This window comes from Pyrus communis, chromosome 4 (genome assembly GCF_041283825.1).
Source record: "Pyrus communis isolate YQ-2024b chromosome 4, ASM4128382v1, whole genome shotgun sequence".
In the NCBI taxonomy this organism is placed as follows: Eukaryota; Viridiplantae; Streptophyta; class Magnoliopsida; order Rosales; family Rosaceae; genus Pyrus; species Pyrus communis.
In genome coordinates, this window is record NC_142568.1 from 2,929,234 (window position 1) to 2,947,516 (window position 18,283).

Below are 18,283 nucleotides of genomic sequence, written 5' to 3' on the forward strand. Positions count from 1 at the left end.
CTCTTTTGTTGTTCTTAGAATCAACATCACAATCACGAATATTAGAGTCAACAATGTTGCGATAATAAATTATTGAAAAACAAAATATAAATTCACAATTTTGATTACCTCAAATTATAATTTTCAAGACCATGTGATAGTTAAATCACAATCTTTCAGGCGTTGGTGAATTGCACGATAGTGGTCAGGGGAGGCTAAAGTACTTTTGTGAGACTTCTCGGACCTCCAAAGAATGGACTGTCGTGACGAAGCCACCATCTGATTTTTTTATTTTTATTTTTTATTTTTTTTAAAGATTTAGTTTTACTACTTTATAAGTTGAAGAGGAAGGCAAAATATGATATGTGTTTTTTTTTGTCCGACCCTTTTTATGATTTTGTTGATCTTTGTTATTTGTTATTGGAGGGTCATTAATTCTATACGGATTAAATTTAAAAAAGAGTACAAAACAACTGACTAAAGTGCAGCTCCGAGTATTAAACTGCATACAAGAAAAAGGACAAAGATTGTCTACCCTCCGTGTCCTTCTGTTTGTGTGGTCACAGTTAAATCACATCAACATTTTATATTATTATTCATTTTTGTTTATTATCTCTATAAAAAAACAGTATAAAATATTGACGTGGCTTAACCATGACCACACAAAACAGAAAGACACGGAAGGACACACAATCTTTGTCCCAAGAAAAAAGAGGCAGACCATCTCAATTGCTTTCACAACTCAATTATGGTGTCCCTTAGGTGTTTGATATTTATATGCAGGACATAAATTTGAGGCCCCTGAGATTGAGGGCCAGAAGTTATCGCCTAACCCAAAAAAATTGACATTTTGTTGTTTGCTTTTTGGAGTCACAAGTCTGGAGCATACACGTGGAAGGAAATGCAGCAACATAAATTGATTTGGGAATGGTTTTCTTTTGGTCCGGTTCCGTTTTCTTTTTGATTTTTCTCTACACTGCAGTAAATATCCAAACTTCTTCTGCCTTCATATGATCCCTTACAAAGTAAATATGCCCTGAGCAAAGCTACATTTGGGACAGGATTGAAGACTTGGCTTTTGGGTTTCATTTGAATTCCTAGAGATTGCTAGCAAATTTATGCTAATGAGGCAATTTGTCCTCAGTGAACAAGATATGAAGAAACAAGGTTTTACTTTTCGGCAGAAATGAAGCTTTCTAGGATGCCACACTATGGGAAAAAGCTAGGTTTAAGGGTGTATAAGTAATTTTCTATCAAGTTTTGGTTATAATTATCAAAAATAAAAAAAGATGGTCAAAATTCTATATGAGGTTCAAATTTTGGTTATTTTTCCAAATTTTCCATGTTTCAATCAAATTAGAATGCATGAGATGTGTGGACTTTTAGAAGATTATAACTCGTGAAATGTTTAACGTTTTTTTATTCCTGTGATGAATAGACTTAAATTGATTGAATCAAACTGAATCAAACTGATTAAAACCAATTTAATTTGTTTCGATTTTAATAATAGTATAGATCAATACCAAATCAAATGTAATCAGTCAACAACAAACGATATTATCTGCACTAAAAATAAAGGGGTGAACTTAGCCTCACAATAAGGTAACAATAATGTAATTTAAATCCACATTTGACGATAATTCACTTACTAGTGAAAAAAAATAGGTACCTAATTTTTTTCTTATCAATTCCCCTAAAAACTGAGACTGTCCGAAACCGAACCCAACATAAACCTTTCGCACCCTCTCTCTCGTTTTACGCTTTCCCTAGTTGAAAAGCTTCCGCCCTTCGCTCTGTGGCCTTTGAAGCTAAATCTAGGGTTTTTCTCTCAAATCGCAGACCTCGATCGGCCTTTGCTCCGGTGAGTGGCACGCACCTTGAACCAAGCGGGTCGTCTCCTTTTGTTTCTTCTTCAATTGGGTTATCTATATCTTTCTGAATTTCAGTCTGCGAATCGGATTTGCTTTCCCGAAAAGCTGATTGAAACGAAGAATTATCAATTCAAAAGTTCTTCTACAAAATTCTTGGTGCTGCATTCTTGGAGTCCATAGCCCTCCAAAGACGAAGAGAGTGGAGGTGTGAACAAGCACCAATCGAATTTGGTAGGGTTCTTGGATCATCCCGGTGCTATCCTTCAGGTATTAGCAGTAAATTTGGAAACTTTCGTTGTGTATGTTCAACTTTGGCTATTGGGTTCTGATGATGCCCTTTGTTTGGTTAGAGATATAATCAGTTACCGAAGTAGAAGAAAGGAACAATGGCGATAGCGGCCCCTGGGCAGCTTAACCTCAACGAGGTCCCTTCATGGGGTTCCAGAAGCGTCGACTGCTTCGAGAAACTGGAACAAATTGGCGAGGGAACCTATGGGTTAGTTCAATTCCATGCATCTCAGTTGTATTAATTTTTTTTCAGTAGTGTCAGTTTTGGGCTATTGTTTGTGGCATCTCTGATTCTGTTGTTTCTGGTTTGATGTTTTGACAGATAATTTGATGTTTGGTCAGTGAAATTTAATTGTAAAGGTTAATATTGCAATTTGCTCCATTTTTTTGTAGGTCTCATATGGGTATTGATTATCGACAACAAATATTTAAACAGAGTTGTTATTGTACTTTGACCCTCACGAGGGAACTGAAATTGTTGTTTTTGTTATGAACTTGCTTCTGCAATGTCTTGATGAATGTGCGAAATACATCTATTGATTAACGAGTCTGCTGATAAAGAATTACCACAATTTGTTTTTTGTGCTAATTATACCTCATACATCACTAACAAGGCACTGTGTGCTCTAGTCGCTAGACAAGGGCCAATAGGTATTGACATCCCAATGCCTTGGTAAAAGAAAGATCACCATTTGGACACACACCAATATTTTCATTCGGAAAGCATTTTGATTTCTTGTGTCTGTCTTATTTTTTTATTCACTAAGTTGTAGAAGACATAGCTATTCAAAATCTACAGGGCATTAGATATTTGATTTGTGTTGTTTCCACAACAGACGTAGTAAAGCTCTCTGTTTAGCACTTAAGTTTTTTCTTTTGTGTTTACCAGTGTATAATTTTACATGAATAGAACAGTGGCCCAAAATTACAACATCTTTCCTATTTCAACTTTTGGGTTAAGAATTCTATTCCTACCAAAGTGTATGTAGCTTTTCCTATAGTACCTCTGTTACTATGATATTATAAAGCCTCTTCTGAATGAAACTTAAACGTAGCCAGTGCATAAAAAACGAGCTCAATGCTTAACCTTAAATTTGTTTAAGATCACCTTGAATGTTGAGCATATGGCACCGTGACCTGCCCTTCCTCTTTACTTTAAACTCTCTCTAGTCAAGAGACCAGTTGAATGTACACACTACATATAATCCTCTAAAGAACCTTTTTCCAAAGGAGATGCATTGTAATTTCTGTACATCAATATACAGTGTATGTAAACAAACATGATAATATTGACAGTGGTTCAAGGATAAAATCACTGACACAGAGAGAATGAGTGTGGTTCTTCACGTAACAGAAGTGATAATTTTTTTTTTTTGAGAAGAAACTATAACAGTTTATTAAAAAAGAAAAGTGAAATACACAGAAGTGGATAAGAAATCCACCAAGAACAGAACGAGAAAATCTCTCAAGAGGATCTGATTGCAAGTAGGAAAACCTCAACCAAAATCACTTTACAACTGCTAACATATCCCACAGTATGTGAGAAAGAGAGTAATTCTTAAAATCATTCGAAACTGAAGTGATAATAAAGAATGCAAATGCTGCAATGATGCATTAATTCATATATCATCTAAGATAAATTGTGTATATTTGTCATGCATGTTTAATCAGTGCATATGTTTTGTTTTACTTCTGTGATGAGATAATCAGGTCAGATATTTTTTAGCCGAGTTTGACAATAGCCGCACCAAAATCTTCTTATGTTGAACTTCACTAACAATACAAGATCCCTGTTTCCTTCCCTGTCTTAAAATTACAAGATTCAGTGGTTTGAGCTTGTTCATGACTGTCAGGTTCTACTTTAATGATATTTCAGATGTTATGTTAGCTCTTAGTTGTTCGGTGATAACTTCATTGGTCATACTGTTGTAAATCATCACTATGTGTATTTATTCGTTAGTTGATTATTAATGAAACTTTTGCAAGGGAACCTTTTTGTTTTCTATAACATTTTGGAATGCCAAATTTTTTAGTTCTCCATCGAAGTTAAGAGCATTCTCTTTCTGGTATTTTTACCTTGTGGTTGCTGATGCTGTCATGGTAACTGCTTTATAATTGCAGCCAAGTTTACATGGCTAGAGAAATAAAGACGGGAGAAATCGTCGCTTTGAAGAAAATTCGGATGGACAATGAGAGAGAGGGGGTATGTCATGCTTTTTCCTTCACTTATACCTTAGTTGTTTAATTTTTCTTGAGGAACTGGATTTCTAATACATTTCCCAAACAAGAATGATCAATATAGTTATTTAATATGCATACTCCTCTGAAATGTTTCCTGTCCAGTTCCCCATAACTGCCATACGGGAAATCAAGATTCTTAAGAAGCTTCACCATGATAATGTCATCAATTTGAAAGAGATTGTGACATCCCCAGGTATTAGATATTTATGTCTCTTGAGATTTTACGTAGTGTCTGTTACACGAAGCAGTTTCTTGCATCTTATACTTTCCTTTACATATCAATTAATCAGGGATGGTTTTGCAGGTCCAGAGAAGGACGAGCAAGGTAGACCAGGCAAGTAATATATTTTGTGTATTATTAGCCTATTATGTCTATCTTCATCTTCATTGGTTTAAAGTTTGTTAAACACTAGCATTTTTTTTCAGACTTAAATGGTTTGGCTTGTCAAGTGCTGACTTGATCAACCTGTATTTTTTTGGTTGATTTTATTCTTGTTTGATATCAAGATAATTTCTAACTTAATCTGTTTTGATGGAATTTCAGATGGTAATAAGTATAAAGGTGGCATCTATATGGTCTTTGAATACATGGACCATGATTTGACAGGCCTAGCTGATCGACCTGGGATGAGATTTTCAGTTGCGCAGATTAAGGTATCACAAACAGCAAGACTTGCGAGTTACTTAATCACCGACTATTTGAGGTTTGAAGCCTTATCTTTTTCCCTTTTTCTGTCTTACAGTGCTACATGAAACAACTTTTGACCGGGCTTCACTATTGTCATGTGAATCAAGTCCTTCACCGAGATATTAAAGGTTAGTATATAAGCAATTCTTCTGTCATCATTTCAATTTTGTTAGTATTATGAGCCCAACATTATGTTTTATATTTTTTGCGCAGGCTCTAATCTACTTATAGACAATGAAGGCAATCTGAAGCTTGCAGATTTTGGGCTTGCCCGTTCATTTTCAAATGATCACAATGCCAATCTTACAAATCGTGTTATTACTCTTTGGTACAGGTGAATATCAAATTCCCTTAAATGGAGGTTCTCCTTTAACTGTATTATTTTCTCTCATCTCGTGAAGTTTGCATTGGTTTCTGCAACCTATCTATAGATCTGAATTGATAGCCTGCTTTTTATGAAACATCTGAACTTACGATAACCTTCTTACAAGAAGTATCATTATTTTGGATATCTGTTGTATGTGTATAAAGGTATTTGTGAGTGGTCGACCATGTTTTATTTCACTGTTTTCTGTTTTGATGGAGTTATGGTAAATTTTCTCTTTTAGTTGTCCGGTGTTGTTTAGTTGATGCTTAATTCTTTTGTGGGTCATCTGGAGTGTTGACTGGTCTTATTGGTAAGCATTACAATTATGAATGTGAAGCCAATTCTTTATTGTGTTGTGGTATGTTTATGGGGGTAGTTTGATGCTTGGACCTTTGAGGATCATGATACTACCCATAATTTGAGTCAATTTCTGTTTGGTCTCTTTTTCCATTGATGTGAGTTCTGTTTGGATTATGGTCTTCTTTTAAGAGCTTTTGGTTTTTATAGGTTTTATATCTACCTCTCTCTTTTTTGCTTGTTCTCTTCTTTGTATATGTCTCTCCCAAAAGGAGCACTTTATTCTGTTTTATTCCTCAATAAGATTTTATACAAGCAAATAATTTGTGATATGTTTTGTTTGAACAGACCTCCAGAGTTGCTTCTTGGAGCTACAAAGTATGGTCCAGCTGTAGATATGTGGTCCGTTGGGTGTATCTTTGCTGAGCTTCTACATGGCAAGCCAATTTTTCCCGGGAAAGATGAGGTAATAACATTTTCTGTTATAGGGTGGTTTTACCTGCTTTCTTGTATGAATTGATATGACAGCTTAGGGGCTGTTTGGTATCCTTGGATTTTCAAAAATGATGAATGTAGCTAAATTATTTAGTACTCATTAGTTTCAAAAACAAAAAATGGGGTCCAAGAAGGATACCAAGCAGGCCTTTAGTATCCTACAAAGCAATGTTGTGGGAGTGGTTTGGAAGTTTGGATTTAAAACTAGTTATAAGGGAACAAGGGGTGGGGAGATGGATCTTCAATGGGATACAGTTGGCTTGTAAGCTTCCCTTTCAGCATCGCTTTCTTCAGAATTTAGGCATTTTGTTTCAGGCTACACTTTATGATTGGAATTCTGCTGTAAAGTAGTTTTTGTGGTCTTCCATATATCTTTGTTGCGTAGTTACGGTTTGCAGTTGTCAATACTTCTTGTACATAATGGGATAAGCTTAGAAAGAGAAAAAAAAATAGTACCAAGTATTTCAACGTTTATGCATACACAAATTGAGTTGACAAGTATGGATTTCTATGTGCTTTTATGCTACAAGAAGCTCTCATCGAGCATGTACAGTAGGACCAATAAGATTGTTTTAGTAGAGTTTGAAAGATAAGTTGAAACATTTTTTTCTTTTGTCTGTGGTTCAAAGGTTTTGACTCATAAACAAATAAATTTTTTATATGAAGTTTATTTGTCATAAAGGGGCCATAAGTTTTGAGTAAATTAATTAAACTTTTCTTTGGTGAAGTTCATTTATAATGCATAACATATGGTTTACGGCTTAAGATGATGTGGTTCTTTGTGTCATTTCATTATTTTGCCATCCTCTCGGTCTTTTTATTTTATGTTCTTTTACATTATCCGTTGATAATGGTTTTATTCTAATAAGAAAGCATTATAGTGTTCATGCTTTCCGGTGTTGACTGCTTGACCTTGAAAGGTCAAACTACTTTGTTCCTTTTGGTTTACCATAGAAGATGCATTTCTTACCTTCTCTTTGCTGTGTGTCTTATGTAGCTTCTATCATTCTAGTATTTTCCTAATTTTTTTGACATATCATTTCTTAAATTTTTTGATATATCAATTTAGTTACTTTGGGAATCCTGGTGGGTTTTGTATTTTATGTAGTAGGTATTAGAAGCATTTTGAATTGGCCCTGCAGTGTAAAATGTAGTATGCTTTCATAATGACTGCGGGTTGGACCAAAGAAGTAGTTATAGTTAATGTGTTCAAGTTTTAGTGTTTTAACTTTTACTTCTGTCAACACATCTACAAGTCACTTGGTCAGTCAGGATTCATTTCCAGTCATCTGACATTCAGTTGAGGTACTGATTTGGGTGTGGCTGTTTCCGCGGGGGGTGGTATGGGAGTTAAGGGTTGAAGTTTGTTTTTGGTTCCACTCTTTGTGCTTCAGTCACCGTTTAATTCAGGGGTCCCTTGATCTCTTAATATATGGAGAAACCGGCAGGCTTATGCTAGTCTGGCCTATAGGAGAGAGGGTTTGCTAGAGTCTGGGTTTTGGGTGAGAGATGGTTCTCAGCCCCTTCTTTGTTTTTGCTTGTCTGTTTCAGATGGCTTTGCATGGTCTTCTTGACCACCGCCTTCCGTTCTTTTTTAACATATTCGTCTCTTTTACCAAAAAAAAAGAAAAAAATGCGGGGCACTGATTTCTACAAAATTGGAATACAACAGTAAATTTTACAACAAAAAAGCACTAATACATTTACATTGATCGGTAACTTCCCTACATCCACACCAGCCTCTCTATATTAGGTTTTGGTCACTCAATCAAATTAAGGTTTTACAAGTTATCCCAAAGTCATTAGAAACTCGCCAGTACACACCCACCACTTAACAGATTCTTCAAATTTCTCATAGGGTCTCAACTCGAGAATCACAAGTTACAGGAACCATCAGTCCCTTTATTCCAAATGGATCCTGGTGTGGGCTTAAACTCTGTCGGAAATGAATATAAGTTAAGTAATTTGAATATAGCACTCCGAGTAAAAATTGAAACACAGAAATGTCTCCTCTTAGGGTATTTTGACCAGATTTTTGCCTAATAGCCTTTGGTCATTTACAATTTGGGGATCTCTGCCAAGTCCTTTTTCAAACAAGACTTCATTTTGTCATTGTCATTCAGTGGTCCAGTAGAAACTTATTGTTGTTTGTTTCTACTTGAGTCCTTAATAATCCTACTCAAGTTTGAGGTGGGCAACGGGGAGAGGGTGAGGTTTTGGGAGGATGGTTGGTTGGTTGGTAGGGGGACCATTGAAAGAACAATATCCTGGATTATTCGTGTGGTCTCCAATCGTTTCTACAATGCTGCAAGTTTGAGGTGGGCAACGGGGAGAGGGTGAGGTTTTGGGAGGATGGTTGGTTGGAAGGGGGACCATTGAAAGAACAATATCCTAGATTATTCTTGCTATCGAGAATGCACAACCAGAACATCTCAAGTTTTGTGGATCTTCCTATCAATTCTTTGAGCTGGAATTTTGAATTCAGGAGAAATTTGAATGCGGTGGAGATAGAAGAGGCAGCTAGATTATTACAGAAAGTGGGAAATGTTCGCTTGTCTCAATCAAGAGCGGATGACAGAAGGTGGAAACTGGACTTATCAGGATTGTTCACTTGCAAATCCTTTCGCTCTTTCTTGAGCAACAATGGGATTGTGCAACATTTTCCACCCTCTTCTCAGATTTGGAAATCAAAAGTTCCTCCAAAGGTCAAAGTTCTTGTGTGGCTAGTGGCTAATGGGAAGCGCAACACTTATGATCAAATTCAAAGGAGAAGCCCTTTAAATTGCTTCTCTCCCCATTGGTGCAGTTTTGTGTAAAACTAAGGAGGAGAGTGTTAACCACATTTTTCTCCATTGTTCTTACACGATTCAACTGTGGTGGAAATTGTTTCAGGAGGTTAGAGTTAGTTGGGTCATTCCAAAGGGTTGTTTCGAGCTTCTAAGCACCAATTTTGAGGCTCTAGGAATTGGGAGGAAAGCTAAAGCTTTGCAGGGTTGTCTGGTGTCGGCAGTTTTTTGGAACATTTGGTTGGAGCGTAATAAAAGAATTTTTGAGGATTATACTGGTGTTGGGGTAGCAGATCTATGGGGAAGAGTAAGATATTGGGCAGCCTTCTGGGCTTCAGTTTCGAATGTTTTTAAGAATTTCTCTCTTTCTCACATACTGTGGGATATGTTAGCAGCCATAAAGTGATTTTGGTTGAGGTTTTCCTACTTGTAATCAGATCCCCTTGAGAGATTTTCTTGTTCTGTTCTTGGTGGATTTCTTATCCACTTCTGTGTAATTCACGTTTCTTTTTTAATAAATTGTTATAGTTTCTTCTCAAAAAAAAAAAAAAAAAAAAATCCTACTCAAGTCCTTAATAACCCATCCTATGTTTGGCTACTATCGAAACAGAAGTGGAGCATATCCCGAACTCTGGCTCCAGAGATTATTCTAGTTTGGTCTCTAACCCTAACCTAGTATCTGAACTAGTAAGTTTGGCAATGTCCTGATCCAGTTTGATTTTTGACTATTATGACTCCACCTCGGTTCCACTCTTTTGTGATATTGCTCTTGTGCGTATGTTATTGTTTAACATGCACATGTAAAAGGTATATAACTTTCCAACCTGAACTTTTAATATCTTCAAAAATATGTTCAACAGTGTAATCCTTTTTTTTATTTGTAATCCTTGTAGCCAGAGCAATTAAATAAGATTTTTGAGCTATGTGGAGCTCCAGATGAGGTCAACTGGCCCGGAGTTTCAAAGATTCCATGGTATAACAACTTCAAGCCCACGAGGCCACTGAAGAAACGTCTCAGGGATGTTTTCAGACAGTAAGTAGTTTACCTACTAGAGTTCTCAAATGTTCCATCATCAGCATGCCCGTGGGTCTTTGGTGGCTTTTGGCTTGTGTATATCATAGCTTATCTTTTCTTTGTTTGCTGTATAGTTTTGACCGTCATGCTTTGGAGTTGTTGGAGAAAATGCTGACACTTGATCCTTCTCAGGTACATACTTTCAGAGGATATTGTCCTCCTTCCTAATTGTGCATGAAAATATGCATGCATACTCACTGACATATTTCTCAGATTATATCATTTACAACTTACAAGTCATCTGTCGTCTTGTATCGAGTTAATCCACGGAAAATGCTATTCCTTTTGAGTTACCCCTTGTAGCAATGGTAATATAAGTTGGGTTGGCATTGTGAGGACGGATAATTGTTGCATACTGTACCAATATGATTAATGCTATCGTATTTACACGGGCTTCTGACTGACTGTTTATCGTTTTGTTGTTTTTGTGATTATTAATTATAGAGAATATCAGCTAAGGATGCTCTTGATGCCGAGTATTTCTGGACTGATCCATTACCTTGTGATCCTAAGAGGTTGGTTCCTTGTACCGGCAAAAAATTTCTTTTTACTTAGTTTTATGTTTTTTTGTTCTTTATATTTAGTTTTTTAATAGTCGGGTGTTTTACATCACCTTTTGTTTTTGTTTTGACTGCAACCATTTTTTGGCTCAGTCTACCAAAATATGAATCATCACACGAGTTCCAGACAAAGAAAAAGCGCCAGCAGCAACGGCAACATGAAGAGAATGCAAAACGTCAGAAACTGCAGCACCCTCAGCAGCATACCCGCCTCCCACCGATTCAGCAATCTGGCCAAGCACATTCCCAAATGCGGCCTGGACCTAACCAGCCTATCCATGGTTCTCAGCCCCCAGTTGCTACAGGACCTAGCCACCATTATGGTAAGCCACGCGGGCCTTCTGGAGGGCCTAGCAGATACCCACCTGGTGGGAACCCTGGTGGTGGATACAACCATCCAAGTCGGGGTGCTCAAGGTGGCGGAGGTGGGTACAGCAGTGGCCCATATCCACAAGGGCGGGGAGCACCATATGGTTCTAGTGGCATGCCTGGTGCAGGTCCTCGGGGTGGAGGTAGTGGTTATGGAGTTGGTGGGCCAAACTATCCTCAGAATGGTCCCTATGGTGGCTCTGCAGCAGGTCGGGGCTCAAACATGATGGGTGGAAACCGCAATCAACAGTATGGTTGGCAGCAGTAAATATGCACCTCCTTGGTACAAGAGAAGGGATCTGAGCTCGACGGTTTAGCTAGTGTGATTCGAAGGGTCGGAAGAGAAGCATCATTGAACCACTGCTAAATAATTTCTACGGGATGTGATTGATTCGTATGCAAAACATTCTCAAACCAGTTTTACGTTCAAATATGTACCGGTTAATCTGTTACTTAGAAAATATGCAGAAAAGCGGGAAGATGCCGAATGAGTTGTGTTTGAGTTATGCATACCATCCGAGGTTAGGTTGTACTTGGGCAGAGTCTGCAGGAGTGTTTGCTGTGTGGTTTAAAGTTTAAACTTTTCATACAGTTTTGGCACTAATTTAAGCTGGAAGCTGTGACCATGTACGATACTCGGAATTTTCGGACAAAATTATGAGACAATTTGTTTCAAAGACATACAAATGATAGTATCATTTAATAATTTAGTCCAATATTATTAGTATTCCCTTCTTTCTTTTAATTAGGGATGTGTTCAACTTTCGGGTGCCAAGAGAATTGCTAGCAAGACTCGCCCCTATAGGCCGCTATAGCGTACTCATTGGCCATGTGGACTTTAGAATCTAATACATCATAAGATATATACAATTTCGGGTGCCAAGAGAATTGCTAGCAAGACTCGCCCCTATAGTGTACTCATTAGCCACGTGGACTTGAGAATCTAATACGTCATAAGATATATACAATTAGTGAACATAGAACTCAAAAAAGATTGGATCATAAGTTAAGAATTTTTGAAATCTCTAAATGCACGTGATTTTCATCTGTTTCTTTCAAACGTTAGGATTTCAGAGTTTTCGTGTCATAGTCAGAATTTTAAATCCATCTTGCATCGTTACTCCCAAATTTTAGGTTTAGTTTCAAATCAAAAATTTTGATTGATTAATCAGTAAATATTTTAAAGGGTAATACAAGAAAGACTAAATGCATATACTAAATTTTGTAAACTAAATAACGTGAAAATTTAACCAGATCCGGCCCATCAAGTTCTCATTATTATTATTATTTTTTTGAGAAAGTAAGATATTCCATATATGAGAAAGGAACCGTACAAAGGAGGATAGAGTGTTTACAATGGGTCTCAATAAAAACCTTGCCGGGCTTTCAACCTGATTCAAGGGAAAAAGAGCGTGCCGCACCTCTAAATTAAGTAATAATACTATCCTCTAAAAGCAAATTAGAAATTACATTCGGAGGTTCTTCAAACCATGAAACTTGTTTGTGCAGTGATAAGCCCAATCTCGCAAGCCGATGTGCAACCTTGTTTGTCTCTCGGTGACCAAATGTAGCCTTCCAATTCAGAAAGGACTTCAACATATGCCTTGCATCCTGCAAAATATTGCCAAACTGACCATTACCTTGTGCTGCCGTGTCTTTTTGCAATACCTTGATAACCACCATTGCGTCTCCCTGCATTATTATCTTACAAGTTTTTCTCGCTTCTCAATGAAGCTTTGAATTAAACAGCACATTTGCACATTTGTACACTCAAGCTTCCTTGACAGTAAAACACAGCTTCTACATTTCCATGGAGCTTGCAAATGCTAAGCAAAGTTCTCCAACAGAGATAGAAGCAGAACAGGTGCAACGTATCAAACAAACGATGTAAGTAAAAAGAGGAGAGGAGGGAATATTAGTATATTCCTTTTCACTCTTGATTTGATGTGTTGTAACGAGATTACAAGCGTTCCTCTATTTATAGAGATTTTCACCCGACAATTTCTTTACATGCATGGAGAAAAACTTACACCAAAGACAAACTTACCGCCTTAGTACTTTTACCAAAGATTTTTAAACGTTGCCACCAAAAGTCTAATTTGGTTCGCTACTCACATTATTACATATGAGACATTCACACTACTTTCATGACAGTTTTGGGTTATTTTGTAAACCCAAAAGCTTAATACCCAGCCAGTCCCAATAAGAAATCCCTAGCAGACGAAATCTCTCTCTCTGCAACCCTACCGCCCGACCTCTGCTCAATTTTACGTCAGCCTCTCCTCCGCTACATCTTCTCACCGCCGTGTGCGACGGCAACCTCTCAGGTGGTTCTTTTCTCTCGCTCTCTCACTGGTTGTAAAGGAAAAGGAAAGTGAAAGTAGAACAATGGATGTGACTGTTTCTTTAGGTATTTTTCTTCAAGCAAGAAACTTTCCAATTGTTAGTTTAGTTAAAATTAGTTATATTCATGCTCATTTATAAATGAGATATTTTGAATTCAAATCTCGTAAATAGTAAAAGGAATAGAAAATAAAACAGTAAGGCTCTAGCTTAGAGTTATGACCCAACTTGAACTGTTCAAATTTGTTTCGTGGTTTGGCTCGTTCAAGCTCCGTCCGTAAATGAAACATGCTGAGCTTGAATAAAATATTATGATAAAATCATATGAACTTGAGCTTTGCAACTCATATTTTTTCATGTTAAGGGTGGATAATTTCAAAGTATTTGTTATTATGTTTTTATTTTAGTTTATTTTAACATCTTTCACTTTTCACTAAGTCGTGCTGAATAAAATTTCAAATTTGATTTACAAACGAACCGAATTCAAACTTGAAAAACAATTATTCGAGTCAAGTTTGAACATATTATTTCGAGCTTGAGCTTAGCTTAATGATGAGTAATATCATCTCAGCCGAACTTGAACACCTTAATACCTTATCACTAGTCTTTGCTCAAATTATACAACTATAAATAAATATAAAAAATTATAATTAATTTATCACTCAAGTATTTTATATATACATTTTTTTTGAAATACTAAGTAAATTACAAATAGAGTCCTCCGTAGATCCTTCATGGCTGATTCAACAATGTGTATAAAAGTATGTACGTTCATGGGCTGGGCCATAACTCATGGGTTTCCATTCGAGTTGGGCTGCAGCAAAAATAAAACCACAGGGCCTCTAGTCCAGTATCCTTTCATGGGCTGGGCCAGCCCAAATTGAAATTGATGCCAAATGGAGAGAAACGTACATGAAAAGGAAGGAAAATTAACCAAAAACCTAAAAAATTTAGTTTTAATGAAAAATAATAAATAAATGTGTAGTGAATAGTACAGGAGAAAAGTAAAAATATGTTTTTCGTTAAAAATGAATAGTATCAGGAATGTTTTGTTAAAACTTCATAAAAATAATAGATCACTGACGAAAAATCTAAATTTTTTTTAATTTTAATGAAAAATGACAAATAAAGATAAAATAAATAATAGTTTATTTTTCCATTAAAATGGTAAGTATCAACTCCCTAAAAAGAATAGATCACCGCCGTCAATTGAACCATAGGAAATTGGCATTTAGCGAGATTCCCTCCTTCCGGTTGGTTTCTGTCTCTTGTCATCGTCACTAACTAGTCTGCTCCTCCTCCGTCCGCATCGTCCCATCGATTCCGGCCGTATTAACACCTCCATAACTCCATAAGCAACAAGCAAAAGCAGCTACCTTGGAGCCACAGACACACAGAGGATTGAATTTGATTCGAGGAGAAGAAAGGTAAACATGCAACCTACTCAATCATTCATGGTTATTTATTTATTTATTTATTTATTAGGGTTTCTTGTCCTTCTTCTTCTGAATCACATTGTGGGTGTGCTTGTTTATCTAGGGTTTTTCTGCCATTAGGGTTTCGTTTCTCAATTTTGTAAACTCAGTTTATCTGTTTTATATTTCTGACCCTAGAATAATTTGGGGTTTTGTTTTGTTATCCTTTTCAAAGGAATTGGATTTCTGTTGTGGTTGTCTTACCCACAAACCAAAGTTGTGGTTTCCTTGGTATTTAGAGTTTTCTGATTGTTTGTTTGTTTGGTTGCAGTCATCAGTTCTTCCAGTTCCAGTCATGAACAAGTGACTAGTTAGTATTATAGTGTGATTAAGTGAGTTTCAAACTGTGGATTGTATAGCGTTTGCATTTACATGTGTGTCTGGATGTTACTGTAATGTCATTGCATGCGTGTTTCCGGAAATTCCATGACCGTTTTTTCCTGGAGTACTTAGAGCTAACGGAACACTTGGTGCAAAATGAGCGCAATGACGTTCTAGGATTCATATAGTGACCCCACTTAGTGGGATAAGGCTTTGCTGCTGTTGTTGTTTGTCTGATTTTTTTTTTTTTTTTTTTTTTCATTTTGTTTTTCTGTTCAAGGCCAGAAAAAATACATGGGAAAGGAAAAGACTACAGATTTGGAGTTTGAAGCAAGGAAAGAGAAGAAAAAGTTGAAGGAGAAAAGGAAGACAGGTGAACCTGGTAGAAATTCCACTTCGATTGAAGGCTCTGAGGACAAAGTTCAGGTGGAGAAATTTGACAAGAATGGTGAAAGTGGAGAAGGGGTTAAAAAGAAAATGAAAAGGAAGTGGGAAATGGAGGGGGTCGACGGTGGATTGATGTCGAAGCAGAATGATGTACAGCAGCTCGGAAATGATAAAGAGAAATCCAATGAATTTGACAAGAATGTAGGAACTGATAAGGAAAGTGGGGAAGGCAATGGTGGAACTGATAGAGAAAGTGGAGAAGGGGCCAAAAAGAAAAAGAAAAGGAAGAAGGAAACAAAAGGGGTCAATAGTGAATTGAAGTCGAACCAGAGTGATGAACAGCTGCTCGCAAATGATAGAGAGAAATCCAATGAATTTGACAAGAATGTTGGAACTGATAAGGAAAGTGGGGAAGACAAGGGTGGAACTGATAGAGAAAGTGGAGAAGGGGCCAAAAAGAAAAAGAAAAGGAAGAAGGAAACAGAAGGGGTCAATAGTGAATTGAAGTCAAACCAGAGTGATGAACAGCTGCTCAGAAATGATAGAGAGAAATCCAATGGGAAAATCATGGAAGAAGCTGACATTGCAGATAACGAAAAGAAGAGAAAGAAACTATCTGAGGATGACGAAATGGGGGATGCCAAAATGAACAAAGGAGAAGTGAATAAAAAGAAAAAGAAAAAGAAGAAAGAGAAGACAGAAAAGGTGGGCGGTGAATCGGTACAGAACATCGTAACTGATGGAAAGGAGGCTGGAGTAGAAAGTAAGCATTCAGATGGGCAAGTCATGGAGAAGGGTGGAATCATGAAAAAAAAGAAAACAAAGAATAGTAAGAATTCAAGAAGTGAAATGCAGGAAACTGGTGGTGAGAAATTGGGCAGCGAAAGCAGAACTCAAGAAAATAATTCCTTAGAGAACGACGGTAATGTTAATGGAACTGGAGACGAGATAAGCAACAGAAATACAGAGGATAAAAATTCTACACATAAAGAAACATCAAAAAGAGTACATTTTGCTGATGATATTGAGGTCTTTTCACTGTTTGATGGCTCAAAAGATGCAGAAGTGGGCAAGGTACGAGGTAAGCGGTTTTCAGCAGAAGAAGACGAGCTTGTGAAAAAGGCTGTTTTAACATACATAGAGGAACATCAGCTGGGTGACGAAGGCATTGACATGGTACTCAATTGTAAGAATTACCCTGAAATCAGAAACTGTTGGAAGGATATTGGGGAAACCTTACCCTGGAGGGATAAGAAAAGCATATATTATCGAGCCCATATGTTATTAGAACGAGCTTCAGAACGTACTTGGACCAAGGAAGAGTATGAAAAAGTCAGACGTGCCGCTATCGAAGCTAAGGAGAAAGGTGAAGCCAAACCCAACTGGAGAAAGGTGGGTAATGAACTTGGCAAACATAGAATTCATGTCAAGGATGCATGGCGTAGAATAAAACTGCAAAACATGAAGACAGGTGTGTGGTCCCAAGAGGAGTACCAGACTTTGTTTGATTTAGTGAACAAGGATCTGCGGATGCGGGCTTTGGAAGAAAAAAAATATTCCAAGCATGGGATGCTGCGAGATAATATTAAGTGGGAGGCAATCAGTGAGACTTTGGGCACCAGAACCAATCCTGTTTGTTGCCAGAAGTGGTATAACCAATTGGCTTCACCTTTGGTAGCTGATGGTCAGTGGGCTGATGTTGATGACTACCGCCTAGTTTACGCTCTCAACAGCTTGGATGCTTGTTGCATGGAAGAAGTTGATTGGGATGATCTGCTTGAGCATAGGTCTGGAGATGTATGTAAAAAGCGATGGAATCAAATGGTCAGACACATTGGTCAGTATGCGATGAAGTCATTTGCAGAACAAGTTGAAATTTTGTCAAAACGTTATTGTCCTGATGCGCTTGAAGCAAAGGAAGCCTGTGACAGTAAGCCAGTAGTCGAGTAAGATTTATCTGGCATCAAATTAGCTGATATATGTTTGATAGTGTTGAACATTTAGTTTGAGCGAGTTTTATTTGGTATCAAAACTGGCTATATTATGTTTTGCTTTTTTCATTTTTAAGCTTTTGTATCAAACTGGTTATGTTGAAGAACTCTCCTTGCCGTTTGTTTGACAGTCGTGTTTATCCATTGAGAAAGAGAGACGCGTTTCATGTCTGTCATTCTGGATGCAAGGTTAACTGTTTGTTTTCAACCATTTTGATTGAGAACAATATTTCGTCAAATCGTAGGAGTGTCATACAATACAGTAGCAACCTTCTTGTTTTGGTTTGTACTTACATCCTCAAGACTCTAGTTTTCTCCTTTTCCTCTCTAGGAGTCAGTTGTCCTATATACATATGTTATGGTTCCTTGGCTTTTAAGGAGTCCGTTTGTTTTAGGGTAGATAGGAAATTAGCCTAGTCTTTTGTTTCTTCGTTTCTCCCTCTCTCTTTTGGAAGACTTTGATTTTTCTTTAAAAATTAGGACTTTGTAAATTTGTGATATAACTGCGAAGGATATATGTCTATCTATATAGGTTTTGTGCTCAACTTAGAAGGATGATGCATCTACTGTGTTCTCTGGTGGTTGTGACAAGCAAGTTAAGAGTGGCCTTTGGCTGCGAACCAACCAGTGACCGTTACATACATGATGCACCCATAAAAGACGTTGCTTGGGATCCCGGAGGAATGAACTACTTAGTTATAATTAAAAACTATAGTTATAACCAAGATATTCGCCGATTTCTCCCCGAAC

General features: G+C 37.2%; 2 protein-coding genes across 4 annotated transcripts; both read left to right on the forward strand.

The window, feature by feature from the left end:
• Positions 1–1,681: 1,681 nt before the first annotated feature.
• Positions 1,682–11,732, forward strand: LOC137722302 (cyclin-dependent kinase C-2). 2 transcript variants are annotated; one of them, XM_088692304.1, is made up of 14 exons: positions 1,701–1,840; positions 1,926–2,117; positions 2,203–2,346; positions 4,260–4,341; positions 4,482–4,572; positions 4,684–4,713; positions 4,924–5,033; positions 5,123–5,195; positions 5,281–5,401; positions 6,080–6,197; positions 9,906–10,045; positions 10,162–10,219; positions 10,532–10,602; positions 10,741–11,732. In XM_088692304.1, exons 3-14 carry the CDS (start codon positions 2,237–2,239, stop codon positions 11,282–11,284), a joined length of 1,548 nt encoding a protein of 515 aa, XP_088548430.1. In that variant the 5' UTR covers positions 1,701–1,840; positions 1,926–2,117; positions 2,203–2,236; the 3' UTR covers positions 11,285–11,732. The 2 variants fall into 2 exon arrangements, with proteins under 2 accessions (XP_068317369.1, XP_088548430.1); XM_068461268.2 differs by having other exon boundaries at positions 1,682–2,117; positions 2,201–2,346.
• Positions 11,733–14,542: 2,810 nt separating this feature from the next.
• Positions 14,543–17,663, forward strand: LOC137722926 (myb family transcription factor). Of its 2 annotated transcripts, XM_088692305.1 has the most exons (3): positions 14,543–14,786; positions 15,106–15,166; positions 15,436–17,663. In XM_088692305.1, exon 3 carries the CDS (start codon positions 15,450–15,452, stop codon positions 17,490–17,492), a length of 2,043 nt encoding a protein of 680 aa, XP_088548431.1. In that variant the 5' UTR covers positions 14,543–14,786; positions 15,106–15,166; positions 15,436–15,449; the 3' UTR covers positions 17,493–17,663. The 2 variants fall into 2 exon arrangements, with proteins under 2 accessions (XP_088548431.1, XP_068318153.2); XM_068462052.2 differs by lacking the exon at positions 15,106–15,166.
• Positions 17,664–18,283: the final 620 nt, after the last annotated feature.

What these genes read in the sequence shown, in the direction of transcription:
- LOC137722302 (XM_068461268.2), top strand. Translation starts at nt 2,237, where the DNA reads ATGGCGATAGCGGCCCCTGGGCAGCTTAACCTCAACGAGGTCCCTTCA. An exon ending in TGGACAATGAGAGAGAGGGG is followed by an intron (nt 4,342 to 4,481) that starts GTATGTCATGCT and finishes TTTCCTGTCCAG; the next exon opens with TTCCCCATAACTGCCATACG. An exon ending in GTTATTACTCTTTGGTACAG is followed by an intron (nt 5,402 to 6,079) that starts GTGAATATCAAA and finishes TTGTTTGAACAG; the next exon opens with ACCTCCAGAGTTGCTTCTTG.
- LOC137722926 (XM_088692305.1), top strand. Translation starts at nt 15,450, where the DNA reads ATGGGAAAGGAAAAGACTACAGATTTGGAGTTTGAAGCAAGGAAAGAG.